The sequence below is a fragment of the Myotis lucifugus genome, unplaced genomic scaffold (genome assembly GCF_000147115.1).
Source record: "Myotis lucifugus unplaced genomic scaffold, Myoluc2.0 scaffold_22, whole genome shotgun sequence".
Taxonomy (NCBI): domain Eukaryota; kingdom Metazoa; phylum Chordata; class Mammalia; order Chiroptera; family Vespertilionidae; genus Myotis; species Myotis lucifugus.
The window spans coordinates 7,851,817-7,871,026 of record NW_005871070.1 but is presented as its reverse complement, the minus strand read 5'-3'; the positions used below and the strand labels follow the sequence as shown (position 1 = coordinate 7,871,026).

General features: G+C 36.1%; 1 protein-coding gene across 2 annotated transcripts in view; it reads right to left on the bottom strand.

Moving 5' to 3' along the window:
• HEATR5A (HEAT repeat containing 5A) overlaps positions 1-19,210 on the bottom strand; it is a 71,952-nt gene that overhangs the window by 11,635 nt on the left and 41,107 nt on the right. For both annotated transcript variants that reach the window (XM_006085847.3, XM_014453329.2), the window contains 10 exons: positions 17,119-17,298; positions 14,804-15,043; positions 12,224-12,405; positions 10,700-10,768; positions 8,624-8,803; positions 6,261-6,483; positions 4,722-4,970; positions 3,260-3,387; positions 1,689-1,836; positions 164-436 (listed from right to left, as the gene is read on the bottom strand). In XM_006085847.3, coding sequence (XP_006085909.1) covers positions 164-436; positions 1,689-1,836; positions 3,260-3,387; positions 4,722-4,970; positions 6,261-6,483; positions 8,624-8,803; positions 10,700-10,768; positions 12,224-12,405; positions 14,804-15,043; positions 17,119-17,298 — 1,872 coding nt within the window. The remainder of the gene's footprint in view (positions 1-163; positions 437-1,688; positions 1,837-3,259; positions 3,388-4,721; positions 4,971-6,260; positions 6,484-8,623; positions 8,804-10,699; positions 10,769-12,223; positions 12,406-14,803; positions 15,044-17,118; positions 17,299-19,210) is intronic.

The window sequence follows — 19,210 nt, the reverse complement described above, 5'->3', positions numbered from 1 at the left end:
TACTAGGATGTAATGTTCATCTTTGAGGATTAATAACATTACCCAAACCTTTAGGTCAGATTTGTTTTAATGAGAAAAGGATGAGCAACTATTATCTCCTTTACCTATCAAAACCATTTCTCTCCTTCCAGGTCCAGTAAAGCAACCACACACCACAGCATACCTTCAGGAGAGCACACTGCGGGAAGTTCAGAGAGGATAACTAACGCCGCTGAAACCAATCTACTTCCATCTTCTGACAGCATCTGTGGCTTTGTAGCTTTTATTCCTGGGCTACCTGTCAATTTAGGATTTAGTTCTGGGAGCTGTCTAACTAGAATGCATACACACAATTCCAGTGTTGCAAAAACCAAAGATTTCCCAGGCACAAGTCCTCCTGTGTCCTTTCCCTCTCCAAATTCTGGCAGGGTTTCCTTTTCAGCAGCCCCATCATCAACTAAAAGAAAGAAAGAATAGGGTTGAATAAACGCTTCTTTTCTTTGTATTTACTTTGCTTCTGGCAGATGGCAATTTAACTCACTGGTGTTGTAGGCCACACATTTAAATGACAAAAGTCTTAGGTATTAAATAAAAGTAGTTGTCTTTATTATGACTTCTTACTGGGACGAATCAAAAGAAATCCTTGGTAATCCTCTCAGCCTTAAAATATTCTCTGGTTGGCCCTGACCAGGTAGCTCAGTTGGTTAGAGCATCGTCCCCAAATGCCAAGGTTGTGGGTTCAATCCCCAATCAGGGTACATAGAGAATCAACCAAAGAATGCACAAATAAGTGGAAGAGCAAATCAATGTTTCTCTCTCTCGCTAAAAAAAAAAAATTTCTCGTTAACATCGTGCTCATAAGTATGTGAACCCCGCCCTGGCCAGGTAGTTCAGCTGGTTGGGTGTTGTCCCACACACCAAAAGGTGGCAGGTTCAATTCCCGGTCAGGGCGCGTGCGAGAGATGAGAGAATACGTCCTTGAGTTTTATTTTTTTATTTTTTATTTATTTATTTTTTTAAATATATTTTATTGATTTTTTACAGAGAGGAAGGGAGAGAGATAGAGAGCTAGAAACATCGATGAGAGAGAAACATCGATCAGCTGCCTCCTGCACATCTCCTACTGGGGATGTGCCCGCAACCCAGGTACATGCCCTTGACCGGAATCGAACCTGGGACCTTTCAGTCCGCAGGCCGACGCTCTATCCACTGAGCCAAACCGGTTTCGGCTTTTTTTTTTTTTTTTTTTTTTTTAAAAGTCCTTGAGTTTTAAATCCACTGTTATGTTGGGTTTTCTGTAATATGTAGTCAAATGTAATATTGAATAATCAACTCACCAATACTGAATTAGACTTGTAAATAGGCATTTAATCACTTTGCAAAATCTAAGTCATTAAAAAATGTTAGTTGCTCTTTCCATGTACGTTAGTGAACTCTTACAGCTAGTGTAAGTACTCAATCAGAATAAGAGATTTTTTTCGCTTCCAGGGTTTTGTTAAAAATTCTCATTTTCTCAAGGAGCAGTAGTTTGGCTATGGACAACATCCAAGCTAACATGTAAAGGTGAATGGGAGAACTTATAGCCATGCCTAGAGATGTTTCTTTTGTGCTACACATAACAGATTATCAGAATGACATAGATACATAAGCAATACTTTAAAAAATAATGATGCTACATGATTAATTTGGCATTGTGGGTTAACATTCACCTTCTGCACTTCGTCTTTTCTCCTTCACATGTTCTTGTGCTGCACATATAATCTGTCTTACCACTTCAAGTGAAGCCAACTGAATGGAAGGTGATTCTCGGGTCAAAATTACTCGATGCAGTACATTCAACAACTCGATACCCAAGGCCTATCATAGGAAAACATTTAGGGGAGATTGCATTGGAAATACTTTCTTTAAAAACCCCCCACAAAAACCAGTGCTAAATAAATTCTATGACAAAATCCAGAAAAAGAGATTTTAACAAATTGTTCACAAAAGAATAAAGGTGTTAGTGCAATAAAGTTATGTAACACCTGCTCCACTTTAAACCAACTCCAGATTGGTTTTTGTCCGATCTGTGGAAGATGGCACTGTGACAAAAGGTCATTTGCACACAGGTCCTAAAGTGGGAAAACAGAAAGGGAAACTTCCAAAACAAGATGAGAAATTTGGTTAAAAAACCCCACAAGGACTGCCATGTAGAGTCTCAGATTTATATGGTGTATTTTTTTGGTAATAACAGAGAATAATGGAAAAGTATGACATTAAAAGTGAATAATAAGCACAGAATGTATCTCTCTCTAAAAAATAAAATACATCGGACAAATAATACTTCATTTCCCCCTTTCTTTTCTAGTAGTTACTCTAGTGGCTTTCTTTCATCTTTGAAAATAACAGAGTAAACCTATCATTATAATACTTGTTTTAAGATGCAGAATAAATGAGCACAAAAAGTTTAAAATTTATTCAAATACAATCCAAGTCAGGTAGAAACCTGATTAATACCTTAAACTTAAAAAATGATAGTGTCAATAAGGTAAATAATAGTCCGTATATAGAGAGGAAATCATACCATCCATGTTTCGTAACATCCAAGAGACAATGATAAGAATTTTATATACTGGTAATACCGGATGCTGAGGGTGCCTGCCCAATGCAGAGTTGCTCTTGGGAAAGCAGTTAAAGGAAGTGCCATACTTTGTACAGTGATCCTTTTACCATGGTCACAACTGAGTCAGATATTAGCGCCTGACTCCACCTATAGGCTACTCAGTAGTCTCTTAAAAAGACCTGGAGGGAGAACTCAGACAACAGGAATACTTTGTAATAGGCTACAGAGGGCCTGTAACGCAGCCAAATGAACCAAGAAGGTTCTCTCTTAAGGAAATGGAATATAAAATACAGATGTATGTGAGGAGCCAGGGTGTACTGAAGCAGAAAAAGGCAAAGAAGGAACACCACCTGTAGCTAGTGGCTATTATACTGGACAATGACTATCAGAACTGTCCCATCATCGAAGAAGTTTGACAGAAGAGCTGCTATACAGAGTGGTTAGCTGGTGGCAGCAGAGAGAAGTGCAGCAGAGGCAGAGACAGAAAGCGGCAGTCAGAAGCATGATTGTTCCCAGGTCAGCACAGCTGCTGACGGCATTCCAGTCCTGAGGCCTAGCTGTGCAGCTGTTTAGTTTTCTTTTTACTTCTGTGTTCATTCTGTTTGCTGTAGTACCCGAACATGTTTCTGTTCCTGTTCTTTGATATCTACAGAAGCCTACCAAAAAACAACGAATCACCTGATCACTGCCAATTTTAGATCTGGGCCAAGGAACATCTAGAAGGGCCTGTAACGCATGTAAACAAGCAGTAATGCTCTCCATGGTTGCATCTGAGCGCAAGGAACACAGAAATTCCACACTGATTCCTGTAAAAAGCAGAAAAAAAAGACAGAGGCTTCTTTGAGAGTCTTAGCTCATGAAATTAAAAATTCATTTTTCATTTTGGTAAGATGTATAAATAAGCTTAGCAAGAAGGTAATGCAAACAAGCAACAATAAATTGAGGACTCTAAACAATTAAGTGATAAGGCAAGTCTTTTAATAGTTTATTTTCATCTGCATGTACACAAAGAATAATCTCATTAGGCTTGTGCACTACTGTGTAGTTGTTATAAAATTGCAATAAAAGATGTAAAAATCACAACAAATTGTCCCAGAGAATGTAACATGCAGAGTTTCATAACTTTATTCTGACTAAAATTTGTTGAGTGATTACCAGGTATCAGGCTCTGCACTTTGCACATATATTTTCATTTCATTCTCACAATACCTGAGGAAGTAGGTACTATTATTAGCACTTTTTCTGAGAGAACAAAATGAACACATAGAGTTTAAGCAATTTAATCTGCGCAAGGTCAGTTACAATGGGGTACATCAAGAATGTGAACTGAGGTAATTGAACTGCACGGCTTATACTCATAGTAACTCCGCTATCCTTCATTCTATGAAAGTCATTTTTCAAAAAGCTCTCATGTCAAGACAAATGGAAACAAAATTTTAATATACCAATGATACAGGAAATCTGGTCATGTCTGGCCTTGAAAGGAATAGAAACTCTATGACCCAAAAAGCTTACTTAATTTAATAACCTTTAAAACCCTCACATTAAAAAAAAAATCCACACACACACAAAACAAAACAAACCCCTCACATTTCATTTAATCAAAAACTTCTTTATAGGTAATGAAAGAAACAGATAAAATATGAAAACCACTGATTCAATTTATTCTAGAAACTCACTGTACCTTCGAAAGATACTTTACTTTAAAAATAAAGTTCCAGGAAAGAAAAACTGAAGTGTTAAACTTCATAAATATAAAAATCTCATTTATCTTTGACATTAAATATCTGTTTGCAATTTTGTACCTTTGAGCATATTTTTCTAATACCATGCAATTCTTTAGAATACGGGAAGAGGAATGACCCCTCAGTACAGCTGTAGATACCACATGGGTCTTTTAAAAATTCTGTGAAAGAACTAGGCTTCTCTTGCAATTTCTACAATTCAATTTGATCTAAAGTCAGCTTATAATAGAATTCTAGACTTAACAATTAAACCTGCAATTTTATAAAATTATACAAATTTACTTAGTTATATCAAGACTATAACACCTAATACAGCCAAAAAGAGCTGACAGGCAGCGAGGCACAATTCAAGAAAAACTCTGTAGGGTTGGAAGCTTGGAAGCTCTTTTACTGACCTAAAATAAGATGGAATCTATCAGAGTAGACATCCTCAGGGGACTTTGCTATAGCCCCAGATGATGATCCCTGACACATGGAAGTTGGTGTTACAGGCCTGGAGAGATTGGATGCTCCTTCATCTGGGTCAGCAACGACGAAGCCTGTGCTTGTAAGCCACAGTGCTGTAGCATGGAGGATAAGCGCCCACGAATTGTTATAATGCAATTTTGCATTTTCACTAGTCTCTGCTGTATAGAAAGCACCACCTACAAAAAAGGGGAAGCAAACAGTTTCAGGAGGAATAATAAAGCTATGAAATACTACTTCACACCCATCAGATTGTTAAAAATTAAGTATAACATATAATGGTGGGGAGATATAGTGAAACAGAAACATCCTATGTTTCTTTTAATTTTTTTTCGTCTATCTGTCCAATTTTTCCAATACCATTTATTGAGTAGACAAAGCATGTCAAACTCAAAGGCTAACACAGGCCAAATAAACAAGGTTAAAATTTATGTGGGCCGCAAAAAAATAAAAGCCTCAATTTTCATAGAAACACAGATTTTGAAAAGTATAGTATAAAAAAAAGAACAAGAGCAATGATAAAATTAATGTTTTCTTCCTGACACTTGGCATCTCTTCTCTGCTACTATCTTTCCTACTTGGGGGGAAATCTTGTTCGCTGTGATTACTTTCAAAACGGACCCAAGGTGAACGTCAGTAATTCTGGACCACACAGGAGACTTATTTCCCTTCATAAGTGTAAATAACTGCTCACAGTTATATTGGCTGGGCCACAAAAATATTCGTTATGGACCACGTGCGGCCCGCAGGCTGTGAGTTTGACATGCTTGGAGTAGATGGTCTTTACCTCATTGTATCTTGCCTTCTTTATCAAATATTCATGACCATATACGCATGTGTTTATTTCTGGGCTCTCTAGTCCAGTGATGGTGAACCTTTTGAGCTCGGCGTGTCAGCATTTTGAAAAACCCTAACTTAACTCTGGTGCCGTGTCACATATAGAAATTTTTTGATATTTGCAACCATAGTAAAACAAAGACTTATATTTTTGATATTTTATATATTTAAATGCCATTTAACAAAGAAAAATCAAAAAAATTAGTTTGCGTATCACCTCTGAGACACGTGTCATAGGTTCGCCATCACTGCTCTAGTCTATTCTATTGACATATATGCCTGTTTTTATGCCAGTACCATGCTGTTTGATTACTATGGCCTTGTAGGTTAGTTTGATATCAGGTAGTGTGATTAAAAAGAAAGCTGGCATAAAAACAGAAACATGTTGTTTCATGTAACATAAATAGTTATAACCACTTTGGAGACCAATTTGCCAAGTTAAGATGTACATGCCTCATGACCTAGTCAATCAACTTCAGGGTGTCTAACCTGAGGTAACTCTCACATGCTCATTCTATGAATGAAAATTATTCTGGGAAAAATATTTCAGATAAACATTATCTGCTAAGTAAAGGAAAAGCGTTGAGAAGTTATTGTCACTCTAGGAATTATGTAAACATTTACCCTCTTACCTTCAATAGGAAGTTGGGAGGCAAATTCTGAAGGCAGAGTTAGGAGAGCAAAATCCTGAAGCGCAGCAAGCCAGAGCCTACTTAGTGTGCCCAGGTCTGTGTGGACCAAGTCAAGCAGTCCAGGTGATGAGTCTGACCCATTTCTACCACTCTCTTCTGGACAGGAGGTAGTCTTCAGAGGTTGTTTGTTATTTTTATGTCTTTCTACAGCGTTTATGTAGACCTGTTAAACATTAATTTGTGAATAGGAAGATCTTGTGCCTGTTGAAAGGTGCTATAGTATTTTATCTTGCTGAGGAGGCAGACTTACCATTGAGTATACTGGACCTGAAATGGATTGTAATATCTAAGTTTATACATGTGTAACCATATACTAGTACACAAAAATGGGGTAGAGAGATCCAATGAGAAACATCAGGGATAAAAATCCGTGGTAAACATGCTGCCACTCTGTACTTTCACAATCATGATAGCTGTCACTAAATGATCTCAGCACTCTTTCTCACTAAGCCTTATTATGGCCTTAAAATCCATCTCAACATAAGATTTCAGGTAGCCATGTCTGAACCGCAGTAGACTGAAATACTAAAAGTATTTTCTTTCAAAGTTACCACTAAATCACTACCAAAAGTTTTACATACATAAACTTAACATGGACTGTTTATAGGACTACTAGAGGCCTGATGCATGAAATTCGTGGAAGAGTAGGCCTTCCTTCCCCTGGCTGCCGGCACCGGCTTCCCTCTGGCACCAAGGACCCAGGCTTCCCTCTGGCTCTGGCTTCATGTGGGAAAACATCTGATCTAATTAGCATATTACCCTTTTATTATTATAGATAGGATGTTAAAGTATTCAACATAGTACACAAACTGATTGTACTACCTCTTTATCTACAGATCTACGATCTAGTAAACTGAAAAAAATGTAAATTTCTGGAAAACTAATCTGGTGGCAAAACTGACTGAACTTATGTGAGGGTATTCATCCAACACAGTGTGAATTCAAACAGTTTATTACAGATATATTAATGTGTTTGATTATAGATTACATATTGCCCCATACTTCCAAAATCTGAATTCCAACTATTATCTGGAGCCAAGGATTTCAGATAGCAGATTATGAACTTCCTATGATGCTCAACTACTGAGATACTCCAGCCAGACAAGAACTACTTTATTTTTAAAAATAAATATTGATTTCAGAGAGGAAGGGAGAGGGAGAGAGAGATAGAAACATCAATGATGAGAGAGAATCATCAATCAGCTGCCTCCTGCATGCCCTATACTGGGGATCGAGCCTGCAACCCGGGCACATGCCCTTGACCAGAATGAAACCTGGGACCCTTCAGTTTGTAGGCCGAAGCTCTATCCACTAAGCCAAATCAGCTAAGGCCAGAACTACTTCTTAACCAAGATTTAACAACCATAGCCCTGGCCAGGTCGCTCAGTTGGTTAGAGCATCCTCGTGAAATGCCAAGGTTGCAGGTCTGATTCCTGGTCAGGGCATATACAAGAATTAACCAATGAATTAATAAATAAGTGGGACAACAAATCGATGTTTCTCTCTCTAAAAAACTCTTGTTTTAAAAAAAAAAACCAAAAAAAAACCTCTTGGTTTTATTAATTAAGAAAAGATTTGTCAAAACTAAATAATGAAAAAAAAGAGATTCTATAATCTTCAGGTTTTAATTAGTTATATTAGCTATACTGGAGGAAACCCTTTCTTTCATATTGATTAATTCTTTCAGTTGTAATGTAAAACTATACACAGTCATTAAAATGATATATGAACTCAGACTGGCCAAGTTTAGTAACTGCTAAAGCTGGTTGATGGGTATAAGTGGGGTCATTACACTATTATAACCACTTTCATATCCCCTTAAACATTTCCATAGTAAATTAAAAATAATAGAGCTTTCTCCCTGATTAGAAAAGTTAAGCATTGTTTGTATAAGATTTCTTAATCTTAGAAAAGGAAATTACTTATTATTTAATATTCAAAAGTCATCTATAAAACAGCATACAAAATTAAAGTATGTATTATAGAATTAAAAGAACATACAGGCAAACCCACATTTCTAGTAGTTCAGATTTCAATAAAAATTAATTTTCATTGGCTATCATAAAGTCTGTCTGGCTCAGGACTGACTGCCCCTGCTAACAGCAGCAGATAACAGACAATGAAGAACACTTTAGAATGCTTGGCCAAAATATCAATTAACATATAATAAATGATATGTTGAAAGCCTTTTGTTATGTTTAAAAAAGGACTTATTTGTGTTTTAAAAAGTTAATTTCAATTTATGGCCTAAGCTGTTTATTAACAACTTCCAAAATTCCCATTACTAATTAAGAAGTACTAACCTCTGCCCAGGCTTTTAGCACAGCTAAGATCTCCATGGTAGAAGCACTTTCATTATATAAGGGACTTAGAGCTTCTTTTCCAGCCTGTATTTTTGTTAATGATGAAACAAGCAAATGATGAACTCTTCGGAGATCATTAAGGTCACTTACAACTCCACTTGCTATCCAGGCACTGCAAACCTGGTTTTTAAGAAAATAAGAAGTTACAGTTAAAAATTATAAATATGTTCCTGTAAGTTCAATAGACCTCATCCAAATCTTAGGAATCTAGTCAATGAAATCACTTTGCTATCAAGAAACCCAATGAGAAGCTGCTTATAATGATAATCAAAAGCCAGCATTTCAAAAGGAAATGAAGTTTAAGGTTGAAGCAAGGAAACCAGTACTAATCAGTACATGGAATCAAAGAGATTCAGAAGGTACCACTTTCATAAATGTTTGGATTAACATTTAAATTAAATCTTCAATCCTGATTATTTCATCTTACTACTTTAAAATTTGAGATTGTGCCTGGCGTGGCTCAATGGTTGAGCATTGACCTATGAACCAGGAGGTCACAGTTTGATTCCTGCTCAGGGCACTTGCCCAGATTGCAGACTCAGTCCCCAGTGCGGGGTTGCAGGAGGCAGCCAGTCAACGATTATTCCTCATCATTGATGTTTCTGTCTGTCTCTCCTTCTCTCTTCCTCTCTGAAATCAATAAAAATATATATTAAAAAAAACACACTGAATTGTGTGGTTACTTAATGTAACTTTCTTAAAAGATAAAGCATCTAACACTAAAACCCCAAAGAAGATTTTGATTCTTTGGGAAATAAGATATTAAAATTTTCTTTAAAAATTTAAAATATAAACATAATTAATAATTTTCCAATGCAAAAAGTTTACTCAATTATCAGGAATGTTTATGGTTTTCCAAGGTGTCATGGTATTTATCTTCTAGAGAAAATTTATTTTACCTTTTCCATCTATTTAATCACTTCCTGCCCCATGTCACAAAATTTCAAGTGACTTACAGCAGAAACACATATAATAAAATGATTGAAAAATAAAAACTCAGTACAGCCCTGACCTTACTTGGTAGAGTGTCATCTGTGCACCGAAAGGCTGCCAGTTCGATTCTGGTCAGGACACATGCCTGGGTTGTGGGCTCAATCTCCAGTAAGGGGTGTACAGGAGGCAGCCAATCAAATATTTCTTTTTTTCATGGATGTTTCTCTCTCCCTTCCTCCCTCTCTCAAATCAATTAAAAAAAACCACACACACAAAACACCCTCTGGTTAGAAAAAAAAGAGGCTCAGTACAACATTGAAACAATTCTCTGAGTATCAAAGGCACTCAAACACTTCCTAAATACAACTGAATAAAATAAAGTTGAAAGAACTGACTAAAACCAATCTTTTATTATGTTTATAATTAACTCAATTCAAGCTAGTTCTGCTTTTAATAATTTCAGGTCATGCAGGGCTGGATTTTGAGTTTTTGACAGCTACTCCAAGAAAAATACCTGTTTAGAATGGTATATTATATGGGTCTTTGATATGTAAAAAAGCATTCAATCTCACTTGAAATACAAATCTAAACTATATTGATACACCCTTTTTACTCCATCACACACACAAAAATCTGAATGTTTGACAACTCACAAAATTGCTCAGACTATGGACAACAGTTGCTTGTATACATTACTGGTACGAGATGAAATTGGTAAACCCCTATAATATCCTCTTTAACTCAGCAATTCAATTTTGGAGAGTTTATTTTACAGATAACCTTGCATCCAGTCAAATGATCTATGCAGAAGGCTATTCACTCTAGCACTATTTGAAATAGCAAACCATTAAAAACCCCATTTATTTGTCACCCATAAATTATGACTTATCCATATACTGGATTACCATGCAGTTACACTAAAGGGAGAGGAAGTTCTCCAAATTTAAAAAGTAAAGGAGAAGGAACAGCTGAGATTAAGTAACAGAAAACTATAATATAGAACCCCGGTATCAAATAATAACTGGAGAATTGCTTCTAAAGAGAGGGTTTTATTTGTTAAGCTTTGTCTTTTTAGGCATTTACCTGACATGCTTTGGCAGTGACATCAGGTGCTGTCTCTGAAGTGAAGGCTGGTCTAAGTGCTGCTCCTACCTGGCAAGAAATTTTATGACATATCAAGGTCAATAAGTAAGACAGCACAAGCTTCCCGTTTTTAATGTTATTAAAATTATTTGTTTATAGCAGGTATTATGAAGAACACTTGTTGTTTTTGTTTACCTAGTATATTGTCCTTTGCTTTTACCTAATAGCATCCCAATTTTCCTTTCCGGAACCTTCTCTCTCCCCAAATCTTAGCCCATGTTGTTGCTATGGAGCTGACAGCACTGCCTGGCTCCAGAGACCCATGCTGGGACAATGAAAGTTCCCCTTAAGACTTGCTGGGAGTACTGGGAAAGCACAATCTCTATAAGAATCTGGTTGCTTCTTAGAGAACCATCTTGATAGAACTTGGAGAGAGCAAATTTGAGAATAAAGCCAGTGTGGAACCAAGCAGAGTCAAATATGATTTCTGAAAACTATTTTTCTTTTCTGCTGAGTTGTATTTATTCTATCATTTGCAATTTTAAGAGGACTACAAATATAACAGAGCTGCCTTTAATTAAGTTGAATTGTAATATTTTATACTAATATGATAGTTCTAAGTACTGCCACTCCCTTCCTTTTGCTTTCTCCTCAAGCATACATTGGCATCACCAGCTGGGAAGACATGATGGGAGATTGCTAGCTAACTGGTGAACTGCTCTCGTCTCCTAACTGCTAGCTGTCAGGAACTGTCTCTGGCCCTAGCTGGTGTGGCTCAGTTGGTTGAGTGTCCTCCTGTGCACCGAAGGGTCTCGGGTTCAATCCCCAGTCAGGGCATCTACCCTGGTTGTGGGCTTGATCTCTGGTTGGGGTGCATGTCAGGGTATGTGTGGGAGGTAGCTGACCGATGATTCTCTCTCTCTTTCTCTAAAATCAATAAAAGTATATTAAAAAAAGAAAAAGAAGCTGCCTCTGAATCATAATGAGAGGTACTCTGGGATGAATGGTGTAATGTAATGTGATGATTCTGTTATCTTACTGGTTCTTCCAAATGGCTCAATGCATCAACCAGTTAAAAAGGTTACAGTACTAGAACCCTGAACTCTTTTCTAAGTCCAGAAAAACAATGAAGGTGGTTATATGTACTCTAGGAACAATGATATGCAAACAGAACATGCATGTAGCCTAAAGAATATGTTTAGTAATGATTTAGTGTTATTTTAAGCTTATTCAGATATTTTGTAAAAAGTTTCATTACTAAAGTTCTTTATTTCCCCAAATTACCATGAAGATGTTAATTATTAAAATTAATCTTTAAAGTTATAAAAGACCTTTTTATGTACTATTTTGCTTTTACATGAAGATTTCTTCTTCAAACATATGCATTTTCTAAATACTAATTATAATGGTGATATATAAGCAGATATATACACTTATTTATGTATTAAAAGGTGACATGCCAATTAGTTTAATAGGCTTTTTATCTGGGTGTTTAATAATTCATCTCTTGCAGAAAGTGCTTACATTGGCTTGATACTGTTCCAGAATCACGTGTCCTGGAAACTCTGGTTCTGGGATAGTTGCAAATCGCCGAATAACAATTAACAACGTTTGAAGGCCAGAAAGACGGAGCTGGTCACTGTGATCCGTGGCAGCCATAAAAGCCATGCGAATTAAGTCGGCAAGATGCAGCACCAAAAAGTCACCTATAAGATTAAAAAAATCTTATCAAGAAAAAGAGTATGCTGGAGCTAAGATTTATGTTAAGTTTTTAATTTAATTTCATAATCTAGACTTTCTTTTAAGTACCTCTGATTTGATTTACTGTTTTGTTTTATCATTTTTTAAATAAAACATTAAAGCTGGATATACTCCACCACTGTAAATACTCACACACACAACACTATTCCAAAGGAAGTAGTTTTACAGCTATTCAAAAACCAAAGGCAGAATTATCATCCTTTAAAAGAGTGCTATTGGTACCTTCAACATTAGAAGATACTTAGGAGACTGGGTTTTGATGAATTAGTCAGTAATATGTTCTTTTTATGTCAAGTTGAAGCTAAAACACAATGTTCCTTTAAAAAAATAGTCTTATGGCCCTACCCAGTTTGGCTAGTGGATAGAATATTGGCCCACAGACTGAAGGGTCCCGGGTTCGATTCCAGTCAAGGGCACATACCTAGGTTGCAGGGTTAATCCCCAGCACAGGTTGGGGTATGTGCAAGGAGGCAACCAATCGATGTGTCTCTCTTACATCAATGTTTTTCTCTCTGTCTCTCCCCCACCCTGATACTCTCTCTAAAAATCAATGGAAAAATATCTTTGGGTGAGGATTAATAAAAAATAAAAAAGTTTTATGTAGTGTTTTAAATGAACTAGATTATCTTGTTTCTGCATGTCTTGTCACATATACAGGTGATGGGAATATGAAAAAATTAGTCACTATAAAATCCTATATAATAAAAGCCTAATATGCAAATTGACCAAACGGCAGAATGACTGGCAGAACGACTGGTTGCTATTACATGCACTGACCATCAGGGGGCAGATGCTCAATGCAGGAGTTGCCCCCTGGTGGTCAGTGCGCTTCCACAGGAGAAGGGCCGCTCAGCCAGAAGCGAAGCCACGGATGATGAGTGCAGTGGCAGCGGGAGCCTCTCCCACCTCCGCAGCAGCACAAAAGAGCAGCAACCCGAGCGGTAAAGAGCAGCGAGCAGGCAGGTGGTAAAGAGTGAAGGGGTCCCGGCCTGCGAGAGGAATGTCCAACTGCCGACATCCTATGAGGGGTCCTGGACTGCGAGAGGGTGCAGGCTGGGCTGAGGAGAACCTCCCTCCCCCCCAGAGCTCAGATTTTGTGCACCAGGCCTCTAGTTATAAATAAAAATTCTTTTCATTCCTACAACACATTGTTTGGCATAATAATTCTACCAGGGAAAAACATAAGAAAATCATTTAACAATGTTCCAGCAGTAAAATGTTTAGGGTACAAGTAATCTTTACCTAAATATATTTGAGACTAATTCAAAAAAGTATAAATTCAAAGTAAACATCATTACATAAAAGGGTACGGTCTTTTTTTTTTTTAGTTTTATTCATTTCAAACAGGCCGGATCCGGCCCTCGGGCCGTAGTTTGCCCATGGCTGATCTAGCACATGCTCACCACAAATAAGAGACGCAATAAATGCTACTTGAAAAAAATCACTGAAACAGAGATACCTAATTCATATTCTCAGGCTGCTGACAGAAACATTTTGCTTTATCATTCTTTTGATTGGTAAAGAACATTTTCAAGGCATTCGGGTATGGGCATTGCTCCTTTGAACATGTACTGAAGTAAATTAAAAATTCAGACATCGAACCATAACACACATATTTAGGTAAAAATAATGAAACCGAATAAAAGGTTAAAATGGTCTTATAACTGTTTCCATTGAGATAGGCTCAAATGTTTTCTAAGTAATATCCATGGAAACAAAATAATCTACACGTAAAATTGTTGTAAGTTATAACTCAGAAAATAAATTTTGGGAAGTAGCTAACACACATACTACTTTCTAAGAACATGATTATTCTCTATAAACTTAACTCATTCCATAAATCCATTAATCAAGTTATGAATATCAATTTAAGAAGCTTAATAATTAAAAATGTATTTAGACATTAAAAATATATGCTTACTGTTTATGTAAAGGTATAGTCAGTTTCATAACTGATTTGGAAGAATAAAGACCACCTTTTAGGTCTATCTTTTAACTTAATATTAAACATATAAGCAGACAGAATCTCTACGTATATTTGTTTTTTGCATTATTATGCCACTTACTTCTTGAATCCCTTTTTTTCATTTCTTGTCTAAAGCAATGTCAAAATGTGCGCAGTGTGCACTCTCACACTGGTTAATTATCCTGCAGACACATTCAGCAGCGAAGACTCTTGTGGCCCACCGGGGATTGGTAAAAGGATGGGATCTGTCATCACTTCTGGTGGTCAGAACTGAGGCATCATCCCCTTTATCACTTCTATCTTTTAACTTAATATTAAACATATAGGCAGACAGAATCTCTACGTATATTTGTTTTTTGCATTATTACGCCACTTACTTCTTGAATCCCTTTTTTTCATTTCTTGTGCTAAAGCAATGTCAAAATGTGCGCAGTGTGCACTCTCACACTGGTTAATTATCCTGCAGACACATTCAGCAGCGAAGACTCTAGTGGCCCACCGGGGATTGGTAAAAGGATGGGATCTGTCATCACTTCTGGTGGTCAGAACTGAGGCATCATCCCCTTTATCACCTTCCTCTTCTTGCATTGTATCCACACAAGTTACAGCTGTAAAATCTTTTATCAAGGAAGAGTACATGTAATCACAATCAATTTGAATATATATTTATGAAGGAATACAAATGACTTCAAATTCAGACCAGAATTACTGTTCATCAATCATACATCTTTTAACAATGTAAAGTAATCATGCCTATTAAATAAATATAACAGTGGCATTTAAAGAAATGCTGTTAGAACCAATCTAGGTCAAAGCAAGAAAGTTGCCAAATTATATTCAAAATGAAAAACTGAACATGACACTAGATACTAGGATACTAATTCCTGTGCTAAGGAAGATCAAAATTCTCTAGTAGGGAGTGTAGTGGACTGTACTGGGTATGCTGTTTAACACTGTGGCCTTGAATGGATTTATGAAGGTTCCTGAATCCACTAACAATGTCTGAAAGTATTTGTTAGAATAGACCCATTGCTGTCATTGTAGTCTCACATTGCCCTGATAACCAGAGCCACTTACTGAGTAGTGAATTATTTCCTCTTTATACTGTTAGCTTACTAATTCTAGTTAAAATAAAACTAATGCTAAAAAACAAACCAACTTGGTTTTCTTAAGTTATCTTGTATGTCAACATTTTTTTTTAGTGTGTTATGACAGATAATAAAGTATGGCAAAGTCCTGTTTTATGAGTGAGAAGTCAACAGAAACTGATGTTTTCCTAATAAGAAGGGACAGGGCTAAACTACAAGGTATAAAGAATAAATGGTAGACCTCACTGGTTTGGCTCAGTGTATAAGAGCATCGGCCTGAGGACTGAAGGGTCCCGGGTTCAATTCTGGTCAAGGGCACATGCCCGGGGTTGCAGCCTTGGTCCCCAGTGGGGGGCATGCGGGAGGCAGCCGATAAATGATTCTCTCTCATCATTGATGTTTCTATCTCTCTCTTCCTCCCCTTTCCTCTCTGAAATCAATAAAAATATTTTTTAAAAAAGAATGGTAAAATAAAATTGAGCTAGTGAGCTCAGAGTATAAATGTAAAATTTAAAAAAGTAGGTGAGATATCAGAAAAGTGCAATCAACCTGTTTGTCTATGCACATACACATTTTCTTTTAAAGGAAAGAAGTCCTTGTAAGTTCTTAAGTAGTAGATAGGAGAGACCATTAAATGAAATGTGGAAAATAATGATTGAAAGAGCAGGTCTTAATCACTGGAAGAGAAGAGGATCATTAAGAATCGAGGTAGACAGTGAAGAATGTAAAAATAAATAAAAATCCCAGGACTTCATGGTATCTTTCTCCCTTTCACATAATTGTAGAGATCAGAGCTACATTAAATTATAAGATTTGAGTAACTGAGTTGAGAGCTACTGAAATATAGTAAGAAGCTGGGTTTTAAAATACTGCAAGCTAAGGTTTGAATCCATCTCTGTGTGTCTTTGGGCAATTACTTAACCTTTCTAAGACTTGATTTCTCTGTGTAAAATGGAATAATACTGCCTACGCATAGGATGATTAAATGGTTAAATCAGATCAAATATGCACAATACCTAGAACAGAATTGGTTTCTATCTTCTTTAATTTTCTTTTTTAAAATATGTTTTTATTGATTTTAGAGAGAGGATTTCTTACTCAAAGGATATAAAAATTTAAAGATTCTAATACACTTACTCACAATTATCTTATACTAGCAAAGACACGGGAAAATAACACTAATTTCAAACACTATTTGAAACTAACATTATTAAGAATGGAGAAACTGGCTTGCTCAAATTGTCATAACCGTTGATGAATTTTCTATTATGCTGACTTGAGGCAATCCCTCAAATATTTATTGCATGTATGAAAACAAATGATGGGACTATTATAGGTTAGTTCATCATTTTTAGAGCATAAATAAGGACTCTACGTTTCAGTTTGTTTCACACAGGAAAGTCATATAAGACAACAACAATAAAAAAACAGGCTTATTACGTGTTAGACTTAAACACTAGCACTAGACTCTTCATTTGAAGAAAGCCACAAACATTATAATCTAATTATTCAGACAAGATTGATAAATCATCACTGGCAAACAACTCTATATAACATTTTTACTTTCAATTTTATTATTTCAATTGGTAGTCGCTAGTACTTACCTGCTGATGCAGCAAGTACATCTTTACAAAGCTTTAACCAAAAGGAAAGTTTGTCCACTGCCATAGATGTGAGCATATGATTTAAAGTCTCTTTGATATCACGGCACAATCTCTGATCTGTCTCTTTGTCTAGTAAGGTCAGTAATGCCCCTTCAAGGCCCACTTCTCTGATGTTAGCATCTGACAAGAAGAAAATCGATGATCTAAGTAATACAGAAAACAAAACTGCCATATGAGAAGCACACACATTCAGTAGTTATTAAAATATTACGTCCTAGTATATTTTAAAGAACTAGTCCAAATACTGTGCCTTAACCTACTGAGGTCTATTTTAATTCAGTTAGTTTGGTGTTATTCACGGTACTAATAAGTTATTTTTTTGTGCAATGTTATTGAAAGACAAGTCTTTATTGAGAGTTATTAATATATTTTCCTTAAATTAGATAAACATTTAACCCAATTAACATTCAATACTTAATTAAGCTTTCCTTATTCTGGTAAGGAAAAGGTTTTAATTTATTAACATTAGAGTAAAACTCAGACAGAAAATACCTACTGTATAAAGAACAGTGTGTAATTACTACAACTAAGCCATTGAGGAACTAAAGAACACTACTAAATTAATATAAATTACTATACAATATTCTCAGTAATAAAGCACCTCAAGGAGAACTATAAACTTTGATCTAGCATCTATTTCCTATAATTCTGGAAATGCTAAAAGAACACATTTTCTCTTAAAGATTTAACTCACCTAGCATTTATGAAAGCATTTATTTTCTAAAGTTTTTTCCACTATTAGACTATTTTAAAAGAGGAATGATTTTTTAAAGTTCGGAAGGAAGTGGTAGGAATGTTTCCAATTAGGGGTCTAAAGAGACAGAATAACCAATGCAATGTGTGAATCATGACTGAATCCTAAATTTGGGTGGGGTTGATGGGTGTAGGAATGAGTCATAAAAGACTTTTTTTTTAATAACGGGAAATTTGTGTCAGAAGTATATATTCTATGATGTTACTAAAATCACTGTTCATTTTATTAGGTGTGGAAATGATGTGTGGTCATATAAGAGAATGTCCTTCTTGGAAAATGTAAACTGAGGCCTTTTACATAGGGATGCTTGATTTAGGGGTGCAAACTGTCATGATGTTTGCAACCTGCTTTGAGATGGTTTGGCAAAAGGTTTATATATCTGTATGTATGGAAAGAGAGAAAAAGATATGAGTGTCATAAAGTTACTAAGTAGGCGAATCTATGTGTTCAATGTACATTTCTTTAAACATTTCCAATGAGTTTGAAAACTTAAAAAATTTAAAAAAGGAATTAGATATGAATTCTTTACTATAATTTTACTTGCATAGCCAATTCAATCTATAATAATAAAAGGGTAATATGCTAATTAGACCAGACGTCTTCTGGATGTCCTTCCTGATGAAGCTGGGGCCGGAGGGAAGCCAGCCCAGGTCCCAGGTGCCTGTGGGCGGCCGGAGGAGGGAAGCCCGGCTTCCGGGTGCCGGTGCTGGCAGCCGGGGGAAGGAAGGCCTACTCTTTTGTGCATTGGGCCTCTAGTAATTCTAGGAACATGTACCAGCATATGGACACAATCAAAGCCTAAAGCAACAGATGTAGATAATTTCAATGGTGAATATAAACCAAAGGTCACTTGGGGAGAATATCTCACATAGTTATGAGATTAACATATTTTTGATGAAGGTTAAGTAATTACAGAACAGTTTTCAAATGAGTTGTGCAACCTGTCTGATGACTACTAGCATACTAGTTCAGCAATGTTGATTAACTCAAGCCAGAGCAAAAGTTTAAATAATAAAACTGTTATTTAAAAAGCACAACATTAGAGTAAAACACATTACAGTTTTGAGAGCTTTAGATATTAGAAAGCTTTGTTAGGTCTGAAACCTAAACCTAAAAGTGTGACAGCACTTTGGAAACTACACACACACACACACACACACACACACACACACACACGTATGATATCATTACTATTTTTGTAGGATGTTTGAATTTATATGTGTGTTTGGGTTATTTAATTTTAAAATATAAGGATATACACTTAAAATAAATCTTACT